Raw genomic sequence first — 23,803 nt, forward strand, 5'->3', positions numbered from 1 at the left:
TTGGTTGTCCCCAGTGTCTTAGCTGTGCCAGGTTGCCAAGTAATCTGTTTACCCACCAGCTGGGCAGTTGGGGAATGTGCTTGGAAACTTACCCAGGAGTCTACCAGACAGCAACCATGCAGTTGCGTTGGTTGCTGTCCTGTACATCTTCTCATCTAGTTGTCATCAAAAGTTTCATCAGAATACATACATCCTTGTCAATCCAATTCTGGTGAGTCAGCATCTTAAAACTTTTTGGATTATTATTAACTGTATTGGTCTAAGACAAAAGGAAAACAAAACCTAAGCTTTCATTACACTCTTGAAGATTTTCTCATTAGGTCAAGGCCAAGATACATCGGCTGGTCAGGGTGTTTGTAAAGGGCAAATCAGACTTGCAACTGCCCACGTGTACTGCTTCTCTAGATAAAGAGATATTTTAAGGCTCCAGGCCTTGCATGCTTACCTGTTGGCTAGCATATTGTTAAAACATAATATAGACAGCTATGTTCTTCCTTTTCTAAAGATTTTGAGCATATTATTTTGCATAGATTTTTGTCTAAAAGATTACTTTTATCTGCAGCCTCAGACTGTATATTGTAAACCACTTACAGCCACCCAAACAAAGGGGATTTTTTCCTTTACGCAGTGTTTGTGAACAGTAATTTTGCTCTTTAAATTTTTATTAATCTAACTTCAGTGATCACTCTCTTATCACATCAAGTCTTCTTGGGATTGTATCCAATTTGCTGCATGGAGTTATTTCTTCACCTAGAATTAAAGCCGTTAATCATGTTTGGTTTACTGATTCCCATTTGCTTCTGTTTTGTCCTCTTCAAGGGCTACTGATGACTTGATTCATACAATTCATCAATGTCTGTTTTTTGGGGCCTGTTTCCCTTAATACTGAGGGTAGTTTATGTCTGTCCTTATTGTTTGCTGTTCACGGCAGAATTATATACTAAAAAGAAGAGGGGAAAATGTAGATGTGCATGTCATCTATGCAGAATATCCATAATAATCAGTTTAAATCTCAGCCTGTTCTCATTATCTGCAATGTCTTTATGAGAGTACGATGACTGGGACATGATTGCTTGTCATAAACTAAGAGCTGCCTTGTGCCACTGAAGTCTTGCACTTGCCTTCTTGCATGAGAAATATAAATAGAAGTGAGCTAACAGGAAAAAATAGCTCAGCAGCTGGAAAGCAACTTTGAAGAAAAATGATGTTCACAGCCATTCAGCCAGTAGCTGGAAAAGCAGTTTTTATAAAACATATTTAATGTTTACAGTCACTCCGTGGCTGGGAAAAGTAATACTTTTAAAATATGTTTAAGGTTTATAACCACTTGGTGGCCAAGAGAACAGCTCCTGCTAAAAAAGATATTTAATGTTTAGAGACATTTTGTGGTGAGGAAAAAGCAACTTCTTGTTAATTTTTAACATTTATTGCTGATCGGTGGCTGCTAAAGCAGCCATCAATACAGCATGTTTTATGATTACAGACGCTATGTGCCTGTATAGAAACAATTCCTACACATTTCAAGGCTACATCAAAACATGCCAGTATCTTTCCCTCTGCCAACAAAATGCGACAAATACTCATAACACACTAATACACCTTGTCCTGAACCTCCAGTGCACTACTTGATGCTGCAAAGCTTCTCAATGAATGCCAAAAAACCCTAATACTCAGTATCAAAACAGTCCCTCATCTGCCTGTTCAGTGGAAAACACAAAGAGTTGCTAGTTGGTTAAGTGTACATAAGTTCCTAGGTCTGAATCTGAAATTCTGCAGATGATTATCTCTAGAGTGTTGGCTGAGTTGTCATAATGAGAAGCTGCAAGGACAAAATTTCATCAGTTTCATATTAATGATTTTTCATTCAGCCACTAGCCCCACCTTCTTTCACCCAGCATTCATAACCCTTACAGCCCATGTGTAACCTGGTCTCTAAGAATTCTTCAAGCTTCCCCCTACCTTCGCCCTTACTGAGAAAAATTCCTTGATAATTACTTGAACAATCAATCAGTCTCATCTGCTTTCTCTACCTCCTGATAGATTTGCACTTTTTCTTTATACTGCACTGTCTTCTGTCTAACCAATACAGTTTTCCAAAAGAGAAACTACTAAAAGCATCCATATATCAATATTAACAAAAAAAAAATCAAAACATCATTTTGGCTCTTTTAAGGACCAGACTCATAGGGTAAGTACACAGCTTCCTGTACCTAATCTACAATCATTTGGTTTATCTTAAGCTGCGTGAGCAGAGATAAGGCACAGCGTGTGCCCATGTTCACTGGGACTAAGAGCCACTCCAGGAACCCAATCTAAGTAAATCAGGGTGGTGGAGGGAAGGGCAGGATCAGGGGGGGGTTAACAGATCAGTCCTGGGGGTGTACCGGGGGCTAAAAATAGTCTGGTCAGGGTCAGCAGGGATAGGTAAAACATAGTCCTATGGTTGGGGCAAGCAGCTGGGCTTTTCCAGCCCCAAGGCTGTGCTCAGAACAGGGACAGATTTAAATAAATGTGCTAACCCATTCCCAGTCTAACTTCATTTACTACTTAGATTGATCTAAGTGTAACATCTTCATGTACCCTTAAAACTTCCAGTATGACTGGTGTCAAATGTAGCATATCAGAGCAGATGGTCTAATATAGAATGGAAAATTTCTATTTTCCAAAAATATGAATTTCATGTTCAATATTTCTTTCTGTGCCACACCTCAGAATAAATATCTTGTAATATGCCACATTTTTGTAGAAGCAATAGTAGTAATAACCAATCAACAAATGTTAAATATTAATGTTCACTTCTACGTTTTTCCTGAGAATTCAGTCTTGTGGCTTACCATAATAAATGTTTCACTATAAAATACTCTGTGAGAAAATGTTTTAAATTTCTTAGATAAACAATAAACTGCCAGCATCAAAGAAAAGGCAGGAGATAGTCTATTATTACATTAAATGAGACTAGGGATATGAACGGTTAAATGATTAATTATTTAACTGATCAGCTCAGTGATAACGGGTTCTAGCTTATCAGATATTGTTTAACCTGGGGCCAGGAAGTCCAGGAGAGAAGTGGGGGAAGGAAAGCCCTACAGTGCCCCAGCAAGAACTGGAAGGCAGCAGGGCAGAAGGGACGGAGGGAAAGAAGAGTGAGGAGGAAGGTCGGGGGAGAGGAGAGGTAACTAATACATGCAAATATTTATTTAATTGGTATTCATGTCCCTAAATGAAACTACATATAAGGACTAAGATTAAATTGTTGACAAAGTTTTAGTTGGGTCCAGCAGCCTATAGGATACAACAGTCAAAGGCTGTGACACTAGAAGACTTTTGCTTGCTTACACCGTTGGTAGAATGTGCTTTGTTTCACACAGGGGAAGAATATGGCATACGCAGGCTTCTTTATCTACTTCATCAGAGTAGGTTTCCTTCCTAGAGCCAGCTTCCGGCCCTTTGAATTAGATGATGATATGTTCTGAATTACACATACTGGCTGTCAAAGTAGTTTTAGAGCACGGCAGGTATCCAGCTAGTGTTATTTTCTTTTGAGGGGAGAGCTTGGAAATGGTTAGAAAGTACACAAAGAAGTCTAAATCATAAGCAAAGTGGGACGACTTTGGGAAAAGATGACAATCTTCTTCTGAAAACTACACTACCTTCACAGATAATCAGCAAGAAAGTTTTGAGAAAAGAGGTGCCAAATTTCTTGATAATGAGGCAGGGGAGAGGCCTTTTAGAAATATTGTTTTAATGATCTAAAATACATACAAAATAGCAGCATGGAGGTTGAATAGAGGCTCAGATTGAGTTTGAAGGACAAGATTAAATTTCCTTATCGAAAAAAATGTGCGTAGGCATGGTGCTCTCAGGAAATGTATTAGAAATTTGGATCTAAGAAATCCCCCTAAAGATTCAATGGATTTTAGGAGCTAGTCTTTTTTTTTTTTTTTTTTTTTCTCTCTTTCTCAGGAAAAATAGAAAAAGTTAAAACAAGCATCACTATACAGGTTATCATTCTGCCCACATAGGGCCTTGTTATTTCTTACACTTTAAGCTGCTCAAATGCTGATCAGTGTCAGTGCTAGGTCAAGTTTGGAGCAGTCATATGTTCAGGCCAGCAGAGGCCTGGAGGACTGAAAGGTTAGAATTCCCTATCTTGGACTTCCCCTTTGCCCCCTGCTGCCCAGGGTTCCCCCAGTTTCTGATGCCCCCAGTGCTCCTCCTCTGCCCCTCTCTGCTTACTTGTGGCTACCCATGCTGTCTGTCCCAGGGGAGCAGGCAGGGAAGGGTTAACCCATCTGCCTGGTCCCCACTGCTACTGCCACTGGGATGCTTCTCTTATTCAGGCTGACCCAAGCCCAGAGAGCACCAGGGGTGGTGGCAGTGCCTGGACAGGCAGGTTAACCCTTCCCTTCCCTTCCCTGCCTGCCCCTCCCCCCCATCCCCCAGGACAGGTGCCACAGGCAGCCACAACTAAGCAGGTGGAGCAGTGAGCAGGGATCTGGGATGCTAGGGAGGCCTGGGGGAGGGAGGGCAGTAACTCTGATCTGAACCAGAGAGGGAAAGGGGGGGGGGCAGTGGTGGGGGGCAGTGTTTACAGTAATGCATAGCCTACAGTGATACACATTAGTGTAATACAAGCTGGGTAACATGGGTCAGAGATAAACCTGCTGTGATGTGGCATAATTTAAGCCACCTAAAGAATGCTTAAAACTAGTGTCAGGTGTTAACGTGTGGACAATCCAGGGATTAAGAGCTCCAGCAGCTGCCTAAAATTAACATGCAACAAGTTCCAAATGGCACATGCACACGTGTATGCAACACAGCACTGGGCACTTTTAAAAGAGCCCGTGACTGCATCACATATGTTTGTATAAACAGCAGAATACACGTCAGTGCTGAGAAAATGGCAGTGGTGCACTTTTGAAATAAAACACAAAGGTGTTTTAGTTTTAAAACTCACCACCACCATTTTCTTAGCACTAACGTGCAGTTTGCCATTTATACAAATGGATGCGGCGCAGTGCTGGGCGCATCAGTTCACATTCTCTGCACATTCGATTAATCGAATCTGCTCCAACAGACTGGATTTCTGCCATGTCAGAGCAGACAACCTTATTTGTGTAAATTCCCATAGATTCCAATACAGGGGTAACTGGAGTGAGGTCAGCAGAAAGCGTGAACCTGAACATACAGTAGCAAAATGAGCTTCCAAATATGGCTGCAGGTTTTCTCTGTTGAGAAGGCTCAGGACAGTGCCTATGGGCATATCTTTCCACTCCTAACTAGAAAAGAAAAATGGAAGGGTGGGTTCCCTCTGTTTATTGTACCACTCCTTTCCCCTTGCAAGGAAGAGGAATAGAGATGGGTTGTTGCCAACTCTCTTCAGTTCAGGGACTCAAAACTGAAGCACAAGGACAGATGGGACTCATGAACCTATAAGAAAGCTATATCTCAGAACTCCAACCCAATGCTTATATGTACAGGGGGTAAATTATAGGGGCTTCCAGAAGCAGTCAGTAAGTTAAAGCTCAAACAAAGATTAATTCTATATCACACATTCAATTTGGCTGAATTTGGACTGAGATGCAACTTCTTTACAAAGAAGATTTCAGAGGTGAGGGGGTGGGAATGCATATAGAATCTTTTGTATTAGTAGGCTTCCCTCTAGAATAAAACCAAACATTTTTTTTAAATGCAGTTCATATGGTGGGTCAAAGAATATGATGAATGATTCTGGCTACCTAGTGATTTAAACATGGTAACCAGCACCACAAGTTTCACCTGAAATTTAATGGGTAGCAAGGGCAGAGGATCAACTGAAAAGTGAGAAATGGCTATTGTACAAGAGCCCTAATTAAGACAATCTCAGGTGTACCAGCTGAAAGTTCAGGTGACCTTCAGGGTGATCCTCAGGTACTGTCTACACATTATAGATAACAGTGATAATGTCTACATCCTAAAAAGAAGGCTCAATGTAATAGGTTAGGGGTCCTAAATCTTCAGCCTGTGGGCCAGTTCCAGTCCCTAGTGCCATGTCATCCAATATATGGGGCTCCCTGTAGGCTGTAGCTCTGTGAGCTAAATGAAGCTTGCAGGGCAGCCCAAGGCCTGATCACAGTGTGCAGAGCCAGGTGGAGGTAGTACAGAGTCTCAAGACCCTGATCCTGATGTGCGGGGCCAGAGGAGGTAGTTTAGGGACCTAAGGCTGATCCCAGCACATGGGGTTCACTAGAGGCAGCCTGAGGATTGATCCCAGTGCATGGGGGCCAGTTGAGGTCATACAGAGCCCAATCCAGGTATGTTGGTCTGATCCTGGCATGCAGGTTCTGATCTGGCCTGAGGAGGGACTGACACTACTCAGTTGGCCCAGAAGGCCAAAAGGTTGAACACCAAAACTATCATGGATAGTTACAGACGACAAAAGACATTTCTATATTCTATTGCTATGTAGGATCTAGGAGCTGAGATCGTGACCTAATTTAAGTAACAAATAATTGCTGGCTGGATTCTAAACCTGTACCAAGGTCACTTTCTTCTCTTTAAAAAAAAAAAATCTTTTCTGGTAAATTTTAATCTGTTTTAGAGGAAAAGGGTTGCTGCTGTGAATGTTCTTTTCAGAGGCAGAGAAAACAACTGAAGGACATAGGGTCCTAGCAGGAATCAGAGGACAAGCAAAGGACATCTTCCTGCAGATTGTGATCTGTTGATTCCTATTCAAAAGGAAAATGTATTAAAACTTGAGTAGCATTATGGATCAGGCAAAATATCCTGTTGCATCTCATGTAGTCATGGAGACCCAGATCTATAAAAATATCTGGGTGTCTAATTCCTAAATCAATAGCAGCTAGGTAAGTACAGAGGAATTACAGGGCTAAGGGACTCAGTCAATCTGGGCCCCAGTACTCAATACAATGTAATGCAGTGCATTACCTGAAGGCTGCTCAACTTGCAATAAAATGGCTGACTAACTTGTTCCATGCACGCAGCTATCAGCAACGTGCATTAACAGTGGAAGTAGTTTGACTGGTTTTTGTTTTTCCCCTTTATTTTTGATCACAAGCCAGGGAATGGTGGCAAAGTAGTTATGGCATCCCATATCAGCTCCATAGGTATAAGTGTGAGCACCACTCTATTGGCTGCACCCATTAGGCCTAGGTATAAATGGGTACCTACATAGGTAGATTAAGGATTTTTAAAGGAGTGAGGGAACAGTGATCAGAGAAGCAAGGTTAGCTTACATCCCCTGCTCCCAGCCCTCTTTCACAGCCCCCTACCACGTCCTCAAAGTAGGTAAGAATTCCTTCCCTCCACTCCAACTCTGGGCACCCTTTCCCTTCCCCCTCTGTGCTCAGAGGTATGCCCCCTTTCCTCCCTTTTCATTCACCCCTCTACCCTCAATACTTATGCTTCTGGGCACAGAAAGACCCTCCTACCACCACTGCTGTCCTGACCATTCCTTTCCTGCTCCAGCCAGGGCTACTGGGGACTACTGCATGGGAAGCTGGGCTCAGCTAAGGACAGCTGCATCAGGTGGGCTCCCCCTCCCTGCCCTGCTCCTGGGCTAGCAGGGAACACCTAGGGAGACCAGGCTGGGTGGGGGAACCCACACCCTGCTGCTGCTGTCCTCAGCTAAGCGTGGCTACCCATGCCTGGCTGGAGCAGGGCTGGAACAGCTATGCAGGTGGGAAAGAGGAGAAATAGGAAGGGCGGGAGGGGAGGCGACATTGAGGGGGAAAAGAGGGGGTGCTGACAGCAGGGTAGGAGACAGATTCTTACCTCCTTTGCGAACGTAAAGTCTCAAGCTGCTACTCCTGCAGTGTGGTTGAAAAAGGAATGTGACCACAGCACCCACTCTGGATCTACTCCTGAGTACCTGGTCATTCAAACTGGGGAGTGAAATGTGGTCAGATGCAACGAATCACATTGCTTCTTGGTATGTCATGGGCTGCAGTAACTGTCATATCTTGACCACATAGGCCTGCCACTTTCATTTGGAATGACTATTTGTGTTAACTTACGACTAAGGATATTGTTATCATAGGCTGTACTTGTCTATATATAATTTTGTTACCTGCTAAGAAAAAGAACTCAAAAAATCTAAATGCTTTTCCATCACTAATTAAATTGACTGCATTTTAATGTGCGGTTTTAAAACCAATTACTTCTTTCAACCCACTTCTTAGATCAGGACAGCATTATCAGCTCCAGATAATCATGCACAAAAATTTAAAATTGTATGCCACACAACAACTTGTGTAGTATGTTTTTAACCATGTTTACTTCTAGGACTGGCTATCTAAACTTTATGAAATACACTGTGTGGTTAGCAGGCCAGCAGAAGCTCCTGGTACAATTTGAGACTTAGAAAACCTTAGCAATTGTTCAGAATGGGCATTTTAAATTATAGCCTAGGAGGTGCTGAGTAGCTCTGACTTGTGACTTCGTGACAGGAGAGGAAGTAATTTTGAAATGAGACAGAAAAAGGTAATAAAACAGGAGCAGCAACAAAACATACACAACACTGACATTTGGAAGTGACAGAGCACACAACATAGAACTGAGCTAAACTTCTGCTGCCCAGCGTCCAGCCAAGGCCTAATCTGTACTCCTTTTCTGAAGTACAATCATTGTTTCTAGAAGCATGTTACAGGGATTTAGAGGATATGAGATGAGCACACAGTTTGTGACTAGGAAGAAGACAGATATAGGAAGGTGTTCCAGAGACCGGAATATTTTTTATTGTCACACACTTACCAAGGACTGTGTGAATTGAGGGTGGTGGTAGGTGTGTTTCATCCCAACTCTCTACCGTAGACAGATGAGTTGGTGTAAAAGGATGGGAAAACAAAACAACAGTGTGCAAATATCCCTCTGACGGCATGCCTCCCCAACCCTAGACCCAACCTGTTTGAGATATCTGTCCTACTGCACTGTACTGCACTGAGCACACTTATCTCTATCCCCCAAGCCAATTAACTTAAAGCCACAGGTAGCTGTGTACTTAACAGAAAAGAAAAAGAACTTGACAATAACAAGAAATGACAAAAAATAATATTGCAATGTGTATATTCTTAAATGCAGGCATTGTCTGTGTCCTAGATATGAATTCTGGGAGTTACATATCCATGTCAGGATCCTCAGTAAGAAATTAACATTGAAAAGAAGCAGTAAAGATTCAAGAAGAGTAAAGTTCTTACTCACCCACTGGAGACATTTCTGGGACACTGGCAACATAGGGTCCATCCAGAAACTTTGGCTCATTATCATTAATGTCCTGCACTTTGATGATGAACTCTGATTCAGGCTCCAGTGGTTTCTTGGTATCTATATCCACAGCCTGAGCACGGAGTGTGTAGAAAGGCTTTTCTTCTCGATCAAGGCTCCTTATGGCATGTATATCCCCTGTGGTCTCATCAATAGTAAAAACTGTGCCAGCTCCGTCTCCTGAGAGGGTGTATTTAACAGTGCCCACTCCCTTATCCAAGTCAGAATGAAGCTATGGAACAGAAAAAAGAAGAGTTTTGCTTTCTGATCATGGACTTGTTTACACCCTAAGCTCAAAGTCCAACTTAGTGTGCAACTTAGTATGAATTCAGTGCATTATACTTTGGTTCTAAGTAATACCGGAAGTCATCATTAGATGTGATAGTGAGAGTCAGACTGTCCCTTTCCACTTCCACTTCACCACCCTATTGGCTTCAATGTACACCAAGTATTTCTCAATCTCTTTTTCTGTGCATGTTATTATACTCCTATTGTGGACTGGAAACTCAAAGGATAGAGAACGAGAGATTTGTCCACTCATAAAAATTAGCAGGATGTTGGGGAAATAACGCTATAGTTACGGACTCAAACTTTCTTGTACACATTTGTCAGTCCACTGGAACAATAATTGTTTATTTTCATGTTAGAAAAAACAAGCAAGCTTTACAGGACAGAAAAACTTTGCTTTGGTTGGTTATTGGAACTGTGTCTTAGCAGAAAAAGGGTCTTAATCCCAGTTTGTGGGATCCCTTCTCTAGACACTTTTAACTGTGTTAGACTCATGCTGTTGTTCCAGCTAAAAAACTTTAATGGATGTTGAAAGTTACATCAAAGTGGTATAAACTCCCTGGTTTTCCATAAGTTAAAAACAAATATACCTTTTCAGAGTCTGACCCATTATTCAAATAATACTTTGTGCTTTTTCCAGCTAAAAACAAATACACAGTTGTGCTGGATACATTTTGAAAACAAGCTTTCAAGGTGCACCAAAGTGAACTCCCTTAAACAGTACAATCAGGGGCTTATGGATATGTGCTTTATTTACATGATGTAGTGTTCAAGGTGAAACTCAGTAAAGGAAACGTGGGACATGAAAGTAGATTAAGCAGAAAATGCATTACTGAAAACTAGCTAAACAGTTCTGGAAATGGGGTAAGAAGCTCAGTTACAAAGGTAGAGCTAAAGACACTTTATAACATTTATAGCCTGTTCTCTTGAAATTAAATCTAGGACCTTGTGACTAAAAAGGAGGTCACGGTTTGTGGGATAGAGAGGGAGTGTGTATGTGGTAGACATGCACGCACACACGTATGTAACTACCCTCCTTGCATGTTTTCAACCCAACCCTTCTTGTCTGAGCTAATAGGTGACTGGGACTCCATTAAAGCTGCCCCACAGGTGGATTTTTAAATGACCTCATCATCAGTTGAGCACACGTTTTCATCCTCATTGGGCACTGGGTGCATTGTGAATAGATTAAAAGGCAGTTTACCCAGGCTCTGCTGGGAGTCAAGCATCTCCTTTCTTTGTGGAATGAAATGATAATGGCTCCAACCTTGACATAATTAATGCTTTTCTTCCTCATCCTTTAATTTATGTGGCTCACATGCACCCTGCTAAGCCATTACACCCTGGCCAGTTAAAACTAATATTTTCCTCCTCCTTTGCAAGTTTACAGTTACCAAAAAATAAACAAATAAAAAGAAATAACACAGAAATCCCCCAAACAAGTTTAAAAAACCTTTTAATGTATAAAAATCTTAAAACTAGGGATAAATATGTTCTGAAAGATGTGTCAATGAAATAAACAGTATGTGTTTCAGTTTTACTAGGTGATTTAGCTCTTCCGTTATCCTAGTAACTTTGATTACCAAAGGCCATGTCAGGGTGTTGTCACCTTAAGTATTTGTTAAGGATTCTTAAAATAGGATTGCCCACTTATTAGGACAGGGAAACATGAGCTAAGAGGGGGCACTTTTTCCCCAGCACTGAGCAGCAGCTTGTCCCACACTGCCACTGCTAAGCCTGGGCTCCACAGCAGCTCCAGGCTCACCTGCTGGGGCTTAGCCACAGTAGCAGTGACAGCAGCAGCTGGGAAAAAACTGCTGCTCGGAATAGAGGAAAGCACCCTTCCCCCCCTCACTGCCACTGGGCAGCTTCTGATGCAGCTGCCTGGAGCTCGTTCTGTGCTGGGCTGCAGAGCAGCTCCTTCATCGCCACTTGTGAGCTGCCCTGCAGCTGCTCCACACAGTCACTGCTGCTGCGCCGGGCAGCCCAGATGTGACAGTGAAGGAACTGCACCACAGCCTAGTACAGTGCATGCTCCGGGCGTCAGCACCAAAAACTAACCGGCGGGGGGGGGGGCTGCTTTTTCCTGTGTTGAGCAGCTGTTTCTCTCCAGCTACTGCTGCCACTGCCACTGTTATTCTGGCTCAGCCTCAACGGGTGAGCCTGGAGCTGCTGCAGGGCCCAGGGTCATGAGCAGCAGCACAAGACAAACTGCTGTCCAATGTGGGAGAAAAGCAGCCCCTCCCACTGCTGGTGCTTCCTGGTGCAGCCACTCAGAGCCTACACAGGGGTGCCTATACCTGCTCTCTGTTGCCACTGCTGCCCCATGGGGCAGCCCAGAGGGCAGTGACACAGGAGAGCCTCGCATAGGCTCTGGGCAGCTGCACCAGGAAGCGCCAGCCACAGAGAGGGGAAGGGGTCACTTCTCTCCCCCAGAAGCAGTTTGTTCCATGCTGCTGCTGCACAGCCCAGACATTCAGCCCCCATACCCACCCACAGCTCCCCACAAACCCCACACCCACCCACATCCCCCAACTTCCCTTCATACCCCACACAATATACAAGAGCAAGACTGCATTTGAGCTATTATGTATCACTTCTACATATACAGCACAAACGCACACAAATCAGAACAATTTTTTAAATTAAATTAAAATATATTATTATGGGTGTTTGATTTTTAGTATACGATTAGGTTTTTTTTCCCTCCTAAGATGGCAAACCATCTTTCCCAAAGAAGTACTTCCAGGGGCAAGGAAAGGACTTCTGGTGGCAAAGGTCAGAGGTTAGGGGTGGGACTTCCAGTCCCAAGATGGCAACCGGGGCAGAGCACCTGTCAAGGGGCAGAGCTACCCATACAGCCCTCAACAGCTTGCCAAAATTTGGTAATGGCCCTCTGCCCAAAATAACTGTTCATCCCTGCCCTAAGGACAGTCCTCTAAGGGCAGGTCTGAGCACTACATTTTACATGGGACCATTAATTCTGAATGTGGGATTGCTCAAAGCATATGCTAACTTTAACATCCACTAACATTCCTTAAATTTAGTATGTGTTAATTTATTAGGTGTAACTATACCCTCACTATAGTTTGGAAGTAATGATTTGCCAACAGGGAGAGACATACCACGTATATCTTGTCTGCTTCATTCCTCTGACATTAGACCTAGCACTGGAGGCTGACAGTTATTTCTATTTACCACTATTAGAGAGTCTATATCAAAATTGTGATGAATCAGGCTGTTGTGTACATGTAGCCAGCAGTGTGCATTCTGCCAGAGATTAATAAAAATCCCTGTGCAGGAATGGGACCAAGACAGGGTTCTTCAGAGAATGGAAGAGTAAAACATAAATAAATGAATACATTAAAAAAGTGGAAGCAAAAATAAGTATACAAGTCTGACCCTTCAGAGGCACCAAATTAAGAACCCTTTACACTCTGAAGAGTTAAGATTTCAGCTATTAAAAATATGTTTGTTGTATTCCACACCAACAATGGACCAGATCCCATGCCTGGATAAACAGGTATCTCCAATAATTTCAATAGAGATCTGCTCTATTATATTAGCTGAGGACCTGACATCATGTATATTTAATCGAAATATCCTGCCATTTTGATTTTGCTACAAACAGATCAAAACCTATTGCTGAGCAATGGGCACATCTGGCACTTATTTTTAAAACCTTTTTAAGGAATGCAAATTATGGAGTTATTTAGAGATCCAAAGTGTCTCCCTAATTAGTACAGTGTAATAAACCATCACTCATTTCAATTGAACCCTGTAATAAAAGGCAAAGCACATTACACACCTAGCCTAAATCCCATTATCTGACTGAGTTAGGAGTTCATTTAGATTTCAAACAACAAGTTGCGTTGAAAAACAGCTGTTTAGGTGATTGGACTATAGTTCTGAAGCATCCAGACAGCTGTTGGGTGGTGGTGGTGGTGTTGTTCACTGAGTCAGTTCAGATGATGAGTGAACAACACCACCAGGATCAGTTACCAGGAGAGACAGAAGATTTGCATCTGCTGGGCTTGCACAACAGTACAGGCTGATCTTAACTTTACCAAAAGCAGTTTAGTCTACACAGTAAGTGCTTGCTATTCAGTCTCTGATTTATATGTTGCAAACTGCATTGCACTGGAGGAAGAGATATTTGTTCTTGTCTACTTCAAGTTGAAAACCGCACATAAAATTTGAGAGAGTACACTTTTTTATCACTGTGTCCAGCAGTAATTTCATTCTTTTATCACATTTTTTTTCTTCCTGCTTATATTTATTTCCTAATTCTTGCTTTTCTGCTATTTGAGCAAAACTAACAGGCAAGAAAACAGACTCCCAAATCTTAACTAAAAGCAGAAGCTGTTTAAATTTTGGAGTCACTTGAATTTATTGTTACACTACAGTACAAATTATTGCATCCACACCAATTTCCTTTGCTATTATGCTTCCTTTATAAATCTTCAATATTAAAAAATGGCATGAAGCTTTGAAAATATGAAGGATTCATTCCCAGGATTATTTAAATTAGCTCTCTTGCTTTCTCTACCCCACTAACAGAAAGTCAATTTTTAATGTCAGATCTTTGTTTAGGAAAATCTATCCCAAATGTAAAGTTCATGATTTCTTACAGTAAATACTGTTAGTGCAAAAACATGAATATTTTTTTAATACAAAAAGACAATGATTAATAAAAGGACTCTAAAATTGGTGTCATATCACAATCTGTTAGTCTATGCAGCAAAATGACATGCACTCTCCAGGAAAAAGATTATTTTAAAAAATCAGATCATATATCATTCAGACCATGGAGTTCCTTGTTAATGATCTTTGCTAATTCTACCTGAAAACTGAAAATTAGTGTATTAACTTTTATCAATGAACTGGTCACTGCTCTACTCTGGACCCAAGAACTAGTAGACCCAAGAACTAGACATTCTGCTCAGTGCTTGCTAGACCTGGTCAGTGTATCGGTCCATCTAGTTTAACATTCTACCTACAGCCTGTAGCTATGATTTTGTTTCTGTGGAAGGTGAACATCCCCATAATGCACTTAGTCACCTGTACAATGTATCTGTACAGAGAGAGTGCATTTGGGAGAAATGTTTTACTAAGCCACACAGGCAATTATCTCTCTTCCTTAAGAATGAGATTGGATTACTCCTGGCTTAGTAATAAATGTTACTGGTGGCCATAAAATTACCCACTCCCTTTCAAAATAAAGCCATGGTACTTCACTCAATAATTTCTTACAATAGTGAATGTATTATGCACCACAGTCATCCCATGGAACCCATTGCTTCAGAAGGTCATGTTCTTTTACAGTTTCTTTTAGCTTTAGCAGGATATTTTCAGGGCTTGACTAAAGAAGGAAGTCTCTGGATGGTGCCTGTGTAAATGAATTTGTACTATCCTACTAAAGAAATAATCTCCACATTAGGAGATTCTCTACTTGGTATTCCATGCCATTTAACCCTATGGAACTAGCCTTCCTTGGCTTCATGCTTCATTTGATTGCCAACAACAGTGCAAGAACAGCCCCTATCAAGCAAACTCAGGAGGTCTGTAAAAGCCTAATGTAGGTATAAAACCACACTTTCTTAACTAAGAGCTGTTTATGCTTTAAAAATACCTTTTGTTTCCCAGAGAAAAAACAACCACTCATTTCTAAGGTATACAGTGGTGCCTCACAGGGATGAACAAGGATGCTCGTATGAGAAAAAACAAAAGAGGCCACCATGCTATGTTCCAAAATAGGAACTACAGAATAGAAAGCTGACATTTCATAGAGCATCATGAACTGAAGATCCTTCAGCTATACACATACTGAAGTCCTACTGAATTCATGGAAACAGTTTTCTATTCAAGGTTTTCACTATAAAGGGATAGATTTCAACATCTTTTTGATGGTTAACATGAGTTTACAGGCTTCTTTGAATAAGGGCCCTATTGTCAAAATAACTTAATTGAGTCTCATCCTTATAATGCATTCATAATGTGGCCCCATAGACAATAAATCAACATCTTAATCATTCCTGCATACTGCATAGTTTGTGTTACACTGGACACTATATATACAACATCAGGAAGTGCCAGCTCCACATAAGACTGAAGCCATGGCATCCTTGGCACTCAAGTTCTTCAGGAAGTAATGTAGGCCACAAGGCAGGCACAAAGAAAGTATGAGTTAAACATGAGTTAAAAGTTACATGGAAGGCAACAAGGTGCATCTATTCTATAACATCCTTAAATGGAACACGCACAAAGCTGGTACAATAAAGAAAAAAACAAGGATGGTAAAATCAAACCTGGTATAATGGGTACAAAAGTTACATAGGAATGTTGTAATTAACTTGATTAATAAGAAAATTGTAAGATGGGCAATGATGTATTCTTGATGTATGTGTTTCTAGAAGACTGAAATACAAACATGGTTTGTATTTGTCTTTAAGTCTGCTCTATTCCTGCTGTCATCTTGGATGATCGTATGAAAAGTTACGCTAAGTTTATACTTACTGGGCCCATCTACACACATGCTATTAGGGGGCAGCAATAAAATACAGAGCTTATTGCTCTGTAGTTTATTGTTCTGGGGAAGCTCCAGGGCACACAGTTTACATGTGCACCCACAGAGCAACACTGAGCCAGGCAGCAGCAGGCTGGCAGTGGGGCATCAGGGTTGGTCAGTCTGCCAGCTTGGGGCTGCTCAATGTGCTGAGGAGGAGCTCATTGGGGCACAAGGGTACAGACAGCCCCCTTACTGAAGCATCTTTGTGCCCCAGCCAGCCAGCTCAGTGTCTGCACATGTGCTGCAGCATGAAAAAACTGTGCAGGAGGGTAGGACTTGTAAATACTGCTGTGGAGTTTATTAGTTCTGTGTGCCCTAATAGACACACATGTAGATGCCAAGATGTTTATTGCACAGTTAATTAGTCAACTGCTCAGTAAACGTCTTGTGTAGATGCACCCATTGAGTACCCATAGGCTTGTTAAAACTGCATTGTAGTAGGACCTAAAAGGCCACTGAAAGCAACAGCACCACACTTGCTCTACTCATTGCACCTCAATAGCTTGTTATTATGTAACGGATCAAAATCATAGAAAAAATTAGAGCTGCAGGGAGCCTCAGAAAGTCATGTAATCTAACACTCCGCTCAAGGCAGTGCCACACCTAAATAAGTCATGCCAATAAATATTTCCTTAACCTGCTTATAAAAACTATCAAGGATAGAGACTTCAGAACACCTCTGGGTAGCCTATTACAGTGATTAACCACTCACACAGAGTTTTCTTATATCCAACTCTAGTGTTCGTTACTGCAATTTCAGACAACTCTCTGTGGCTCCAGGGGGTCATCCAGAATGAAGATCTATTTCCATTCTCTTTCTAACCTTCCTTCAGGTATTATGAAATTCCTCACTCAGTCTTCTCTTCTCCAAGATAAATAATCCCAGTTCTTTCAGCTTTTCCTTATATAGTCAGGTTTCCCAGATCCTCTAATAATTTTTGTCATTTTCTGCTGGACTCAAAACTGGAACCAGTATTCCAAGTGAGGCCTCAACAGTGCCAAACAGAAAGGAAAAATCACCCTGCCCTGCCGTCTGTCTTCCTGTGATTTGCAAGTGATGCTGTTTTTAATACAACCCAGCATGAACTTGGCCTTTTTTAACAAGAGCACATTTGTGGTTCATATTCAGCTTCTAGTCCACTGTAACTGCCAGATCCTTCTCTGTAGTATTGCAATCAGCCAGTCATGCCTCAGTCTTATTTCGGTGTGTAATTGTTCTGCAAGTGATGGACTTTGTTCTTTCCCTTACTGAATTTCATTTGATTGAATTGGTCCATTTCTGAAATTTATCAAGGTTATGCTAAATCTCAACTCTACCCTCCAGAGCATCTGCAATTGCACCCAACTTGGTGTCACCTGCAAATTTGCTAAGGATATACTCAATCCCATCATCTTCATCATTAATGAAGATATTAAACAATAGTGGACCCCCGCCCGCACTACAACCTACTCCCTTACTAGTGCAACCACCCACTCCCAACACATGCTTCTGCTTGCTCACATACTGATACAGCCTCCCGCTCCCCCATCCAGCTGCCACTCTATGCCCAATCCATGCTGCTGCCTGCTCCCAGACCCAAACTGACCAGAGCTGCTGTGGACTTCACAGATCCAGCCAGGGGCCCGGGGTGAGTTTGACACCCCTAGCTTAGATTCTTTATGGTTTAATGCTCTAACATGATAATGCTCAGTCTCTGTGATGAAGATCATAATCTTCTCATGTCTCTGCAACACATTTGACCATTTTGTTACACATCCTTATGCTCATTTATTGTGATTTTCAAGATCTTTTCTTGTACATTTGCCTTCAAACATTGTAGCATCAGGGTGTTCAAGCAGGCAAAAATGGGTTAGAGTGCTCTGGTATCATAGTAAGTTTGATACTTTTTTGAGGAAGAAGCATCTCCTAATTGCCTTAAGTAATATGCACTCCAAACCACGATTTTGACCCTACAAATTAACCGACTATGATGGAGATAAATGACAGGGACCTGGAGAAGGTGAAAGAGACAGTGTTTTACAAGATGAATAGATGGTAAATATTACAAGCAAGGGGAAAAGAAAAAGGAGTTAGTAAAGCATATGGGAGTGTTTATTTTAAATTATTTTGAGACAAGAAGCAGCAGCTCTGTGTTGTAGAGCACAATGGGACTTCATCATGACTCATATTCCTAGATGCCACCAAAACCAAACAACTAGATCAATAGTAATAATAATTATAATAAATAATGAGAATAAGTATAAAAGCTATGTACAGAACTAGCAACGAGCAAATACAGGGAGGCATATCCCTTTAACTGCTTTTTATGTTATATGTGAAATACATCATTTGAATACAGGAAGATTAATTCTTCCATCTAAAGTTTTACAAAAAAAACCCCAACACACAGCACCATTTTGCTATTTAATTCAAGGATGATGATGCTTTATGTAGCCTATCCAAAAAGATTAATATCATATTAGCATTAGAGAGGAATTAAATAAAAGGACTTTAAACCCACACCTAATGGTTTCTGCTTGACAAATAAAGCTAAAGATTATTTGAATTAAACTACCAATTATACAATTAAACAAAAAAAATTATCTTCTTCTGACACAGAGATTTAATTTAAGCACGCTCATTCAGGCCTGATTTTTCCAATAAGGCAGCAGTTGCCTTTTAATAATAGTATTGATTGCAAATAATATGTTATGGAAGAGCCAAAACAATACCTGACCTGGCCAGCCCCAATTCTACAAAGAAATTAGCTTATAGGCCATTATCTCTAACAGTCCCATTGACTTTGGGGTTAGAGCCTATTACTGCTCTACATAAATATTACATTCTGTTGCCTTATTGAGCATGGAGCAATAGCACATGTCATAGTGGATTCTAAATATATATATTTTACTTGTTCTGCATAAAATATAATTACCTCCAGAAATCAAAAACATACAGCTAAATGGAAAAACAGCTAAAGTTCAGGGAAAATAAAACTCTAGGAAAGATTACTGTTTTCATTTTATTTATCCACATGAATACAATACATTATATAGTGTATTATATTTAATTGTATTCAGTTACTTTTAGCAAAACAAATATCTCATGTTCTGGCATATTTGGGTGTTCTTTGCACAATCTGAGTGCATAATTTGAAAAAAAATGGCTGAGAAAGTTGTTCCACATTACACTTAGTACTTGTTAACCACACTTAAAATGCTAGAGTTCGAGTGTTCAAGCAGGATAACACAGGTTAAGTGATTTAGTATCATAGTAAAGTTATGCTTTTTTTCCCCGGGAGAAATATCTCCCAATTGTATTAAGAAACATGTGTTGCCTTAATGTGGGATTTGGGATGGCAACCCACAGTCTGGGAACCGCTGGCTTAGAGGTTCCAAATGAAGCCCCATTGTAAGATAGGTTATATACAAACGTATAAAATCAGTAGTTGAATAATCACACATTAGGACTCATTAACAAGTACTAAGAGTGCCCTTTAGACCTCTTACAGTTATGCCACCCCAATCAGCCTGGAAATGGTGGGGGTGACAGTTGGGGGTTCCTCTTGCCTTCCTGCTCCTGGGGTCCCTGCAGACCACACCTCCCCTTCATGCCCAGGTCCAGCCCCTACTGGGTTCTGCAACTGAAGGGGAGGCAGGAGGGAGGGGATGGGAAAGCAGAGGGTAAGGAGCTGCCAGGCAGCTGCAGGGCCTGGTGGGGGCTGGATGCAGGTCTGTGGGGGTGGCACAGGCTGCAAAGAGCCCAGGAGCAGGCAGTGCAGGGGAACCTCTCCCCCCCCCCCTTACACCGCCACCACTGATCTTGATCTGATTGGGGTGGCAGGGCAGAGATTTGGGGGTGGAGGGAGCATCTAGAGACTGATGGGAGCAGTAGGATAATTGGAGGGGGGAGAGGGGGCAAGAGTGATCCAAGCAGCATATAGCCCAACCTATATTATGGCTAGAGAGCCAGTGAACAGGGGAGACATGAAGCAGAGTTGCAGCCCCTAGCCAAACCCCTGCTCACTAGCCCTCTAGCAGTACATCTAGGTAGTGCACATTAGAGGCCCGAATGTGTGACTGATGATCACTAACACTAGATAAGCTTAACACGGACTAACATTCCTTAGAATTAGCACGTGCTAACTCTAACATATAATTTTACCTGCTTTTTACCGAGCCTCTCTCAAAAGAAACAATGTAAGAGGTAAGTAAGAGAGACAGGCAAGAGTAAGACCGGGGGGCGGTGGAGCCAGATCAACCGTGCAAACTCTTGCTGCTATAATTCTATCTGTTGGGGGTTGAAAAAAATCATGGCCTCTGGCTGCCAGTGATAAAACAACAAAACCTCATCACTATGCAACTATGACAAACTGAGTTAACAAATGCAGTTGTCTTTTATATTATTTAGAAAAGCTTGTATTACTTCAGAAAGGTGGGTGGCTATGCTGGCAGAAACACTAATTTTGGAATTGCAGATGGGGCTGCAGGGGTGCTGGGCTGGGAGCAAGGGGCCATGCTGAGGAAATTGAACCATAAATGGGGTCACACTGAGGAAAAATTTGGGAAGCACTGCTCTAAACACTACCACAGTATTAAATGCTCTACCCTGATCCTAATTTCCCCATCTCATTTTTTCTTGTTCATATTTTAGGAAAACTGAGACTTTTGGAAGTGTTTCATTAAGAAAATCCCCCAGAAGCTCACTCTAAAAAAAAATCCAATAGAAACAGTGCAGAGCAGCAAGTCTATATCTGTATTTCAGGTGAGTGCCCTAACTAGTGGGTTCTCCTTCTCTCACTTGCTGAAACTGCTATACATCTACAAATATTTTTTAGATAAAACAAATCCATGTTTTTCAATCCTCTCCGTAGTGTAATTGGAAACTGGCAGATCAACGCCATTCCTGATGTATACTGCTCTAAGGCAAGATCAAAATCGACATAAGCTAGGACTCTGTTTTACCTGATAAACCAGGAGGAAAAATAAATAAAAACCTAATTTTTAAATTCCCTCCTCACACCTTGCAGTGTTATCTAGGCTATTTGTAGCTGATTATGCTGACTGATCTATCAGTAGCTCAGTTTATCACCACTGGCTTATAAGCAGCTTGTGAGGTCAATGGGAATTTCACTGCTTATCTCCTCTCAAGGTCAGGCTGAAAAGAAAATAAACACATGTTATACGGCCATTGTGCCAAAAGTACCACCAACAGAAAGGAGACACCTGAGCTCCCACTGCTTCCCAATGAGAGTTTATGTCAATACTGGTATCTGCTTCACTGTTGAACATTTAACAGAGCATCCAGCAATCATGTTTATCCAACAATTGCCCCTAAGGTGAGTCTATAATAGCAAAATAATTAATACAGGTGTTACTAGCCTGTTTGTATCAGTGAGTTAGTTTCATATTTAATTAAGAACCTCTTTTTTTTATTCAAATGATGTTGCTGTCAAAATGTAAAGGAGTCAGACAGCAGTGCTGCAGAATCCAGGGACATTAAAATGAAAGTTAAACAGGAGATCACTGTGCTGTGGAGTTTGTGGTGCCCCATCCACAAGTCTCACTGGCATGAGCCTACAATTCATATGTTGTCTTGTAGCTGAAAAGAGTCGGCGCAAGACTCTGACCTGGTATAAATCACTGACACTGTTGACATCTTTGGAGCTATGTTAATTTACACCAGATAAAATCTGGCCCTCTCAGGAGCATAGCTTGGACAGCATTCAAATGGGAACAGAACAACATAGTGCTGATGCTTTAAGATAACAAATGAGGGATAGGCTTTTGCACAGAAAATGAGGTTTGAGTAATAGTGGGGGACAGCCATAGTCAAGAAGTATGACTTTCTTTTTAAGGTTATCCTCATTTCTTACTTCTGAACACTGCTTGTTAGAAAGCTGAACTAAAATAAAAAAAAGAGTAAAAAGTAGTCTGAGTACAAAATATCTGATAGGATTGTTAACATGGAAAGCATGGAGGTGTTTCTCCTTTAGTAGTTAAAAAAAAGAAACTTTTTCCTCTTCTTATTGAAACAGGATTCACTCTGAGAATGAATGAGAACTACACATTTCTGAGTGCCACATATTGACAATAGATATTATTTTGCAGTGAGTCCCCTGATGTAACACCTACATGAAAGATTAATATCATACAGTAATTACTTACAAAGCTCTCAAGGGAAAAATGTTAAATGTATTATGACATATTATGATCCATACATTACAAGAAACTCCATAATTTTTAATGACTCTGAATATATTTAGGATGATTTTCTTTGTGGAAAAGGATGGCCACTGCTCAAAGACAAAAAAGGAATATAGGATTGTAAATTGTTACTAAAATTAAATTTCTGGCCTAAGTTAGATGTTTTCTCCGTACAATGATGTGTTTATGATCACAAACCAAAATTAGAAAGTCTGATTTCTTCTATGGATGTGTGAGGGTGACCCATTTTCTGCAGAATAATATTCCATGGATGCTTTAAATTATAGAGTATAAAAATAATGTGAAAATATTTTATCTCCCTCATTCCTTAAATGTTACTTACTTTGGCAGTACACAAAAATATTATTAACCACAGTGGTCACACATATGAGTTTCAAATCCAACACAATTTACATGCCAGATTTCCTGTATCATCTCATAATGGGTCATGTTATGAACAATTACTTACATTAGATTTAACCAAAGGGGCAAGCTGTAATAGTTGTCTAACTTTTTTCATTCATATGAAACATCCTACTGATTTCAGTAGGAGTAACTCAAAGGGCTGCAGTATTAGGTCAATGAAATATGGGTACTAATTTATTCTGGAATAAGGGTAGTGTTACTAGTCATGCCCAGTGCATAAAGTAATAAAAAATTCATCTGAGTTTGTTTGAAAAAAAAAGGTAAGCATAAGACCTACTTATCTTTGATCTAGTAAGCATCTAGTAAAATAAAGTAAGCATAAGACCTACTTCACTTTAATCTAGAATTATTTACAAATTTTATTTATGAACTTACTTATAAAAAAGCATTAAATGTCCATGATAATAGATAAACAAGGAAAACAAGAGTGCATTACCCCACATACTTGCATATTGCATGTACCTTTCCCCCCAAAATTAGCCATATCAAATTCAAGTCCATGTCTTAAAGTGTTTTCCATGTTGGAATAGCAAGGGATGCTGAAACTTCCCTCCTTCTCCATTCTTGGCTGCCTGCAGGAGCGATGAAATCTACTCATTAATTTGCCTTCCCATTACTTGTCAGCCAAACCTGGAGATTTAATCCTGTCACGGATGCTTCCAAATTGGCACCAGAAGTCACTGCCAATTCAGCAGATGCTGTGATAGGGTTAAACTTCCAGTTTTTAGCTGAGCAGCAAGGAGAAGGCAAATGATGTTGGTGAATGGACTCTCTCTCTATGCTTTATGCAGCTAGCATTCAGCCATAATGCTAGAAAATTCTCTCTCTCTCCATTCTGTTTTCACAAAACAAGGTCGGGGAGGAGGTTGGGGGTGGGAGGAGCATGAGGTATGCAAGAACATACAGTATTATAGAAAGAGTTGGAAAAACATTTAGTGGTCTAAAGACTGAGTTTCTTGTTCCAATACGTAAATATGTGAATAAAAAATAGTGTTGAAACAAGCACTACACCTCTAAAAGTGAAACAGTTCCTTCTGCACAGACAGTATTAAGACAACTTCATTTTGTGTTTCA

At 40.9% G+C, this 23,803-nt stretch overlaps 1 protein-coding gene across 3 annotated transcripts in view; it reads right to left on the minus strand.

The window, feature by feature from the left end:
* The window catches only part of CDH12 (cadherin 12), a 976,881-nt gene that overhangs the window by 177,389 nt on the left and 775,689 nt on the right, over window positions 1-23,803 (minus strand). For all 3 annotated transcript variants that reach the window (XM_059728628.1, XM_059728629.1, XM_019483342.2), the window contains one exon: window positions 9,199-9,493. In XM_059728628.1, the coding sequence (XP_059584611.1) occupies window positions 9,199-9,493 (295 nt within the window). The remainder of the gene's footprint in view (window positions 1-9,198; window positions 9,494-23,803) is intronic.

Source organism: Alligator mississippiensis, chromosome 5 (assembly GCF_030867095.1).
Source record: "Alligator mississippiensis isolate rAllMis1 chromosome 5, rAllMis1, whole genome shotgun sequence".
Taxonomy (NCBI): domain Eukaryota; kingdom Metazoa; phylum Chordata; order Crocodylia; family Alligatoridae; genus Alligator; species Alligator mississippiensis.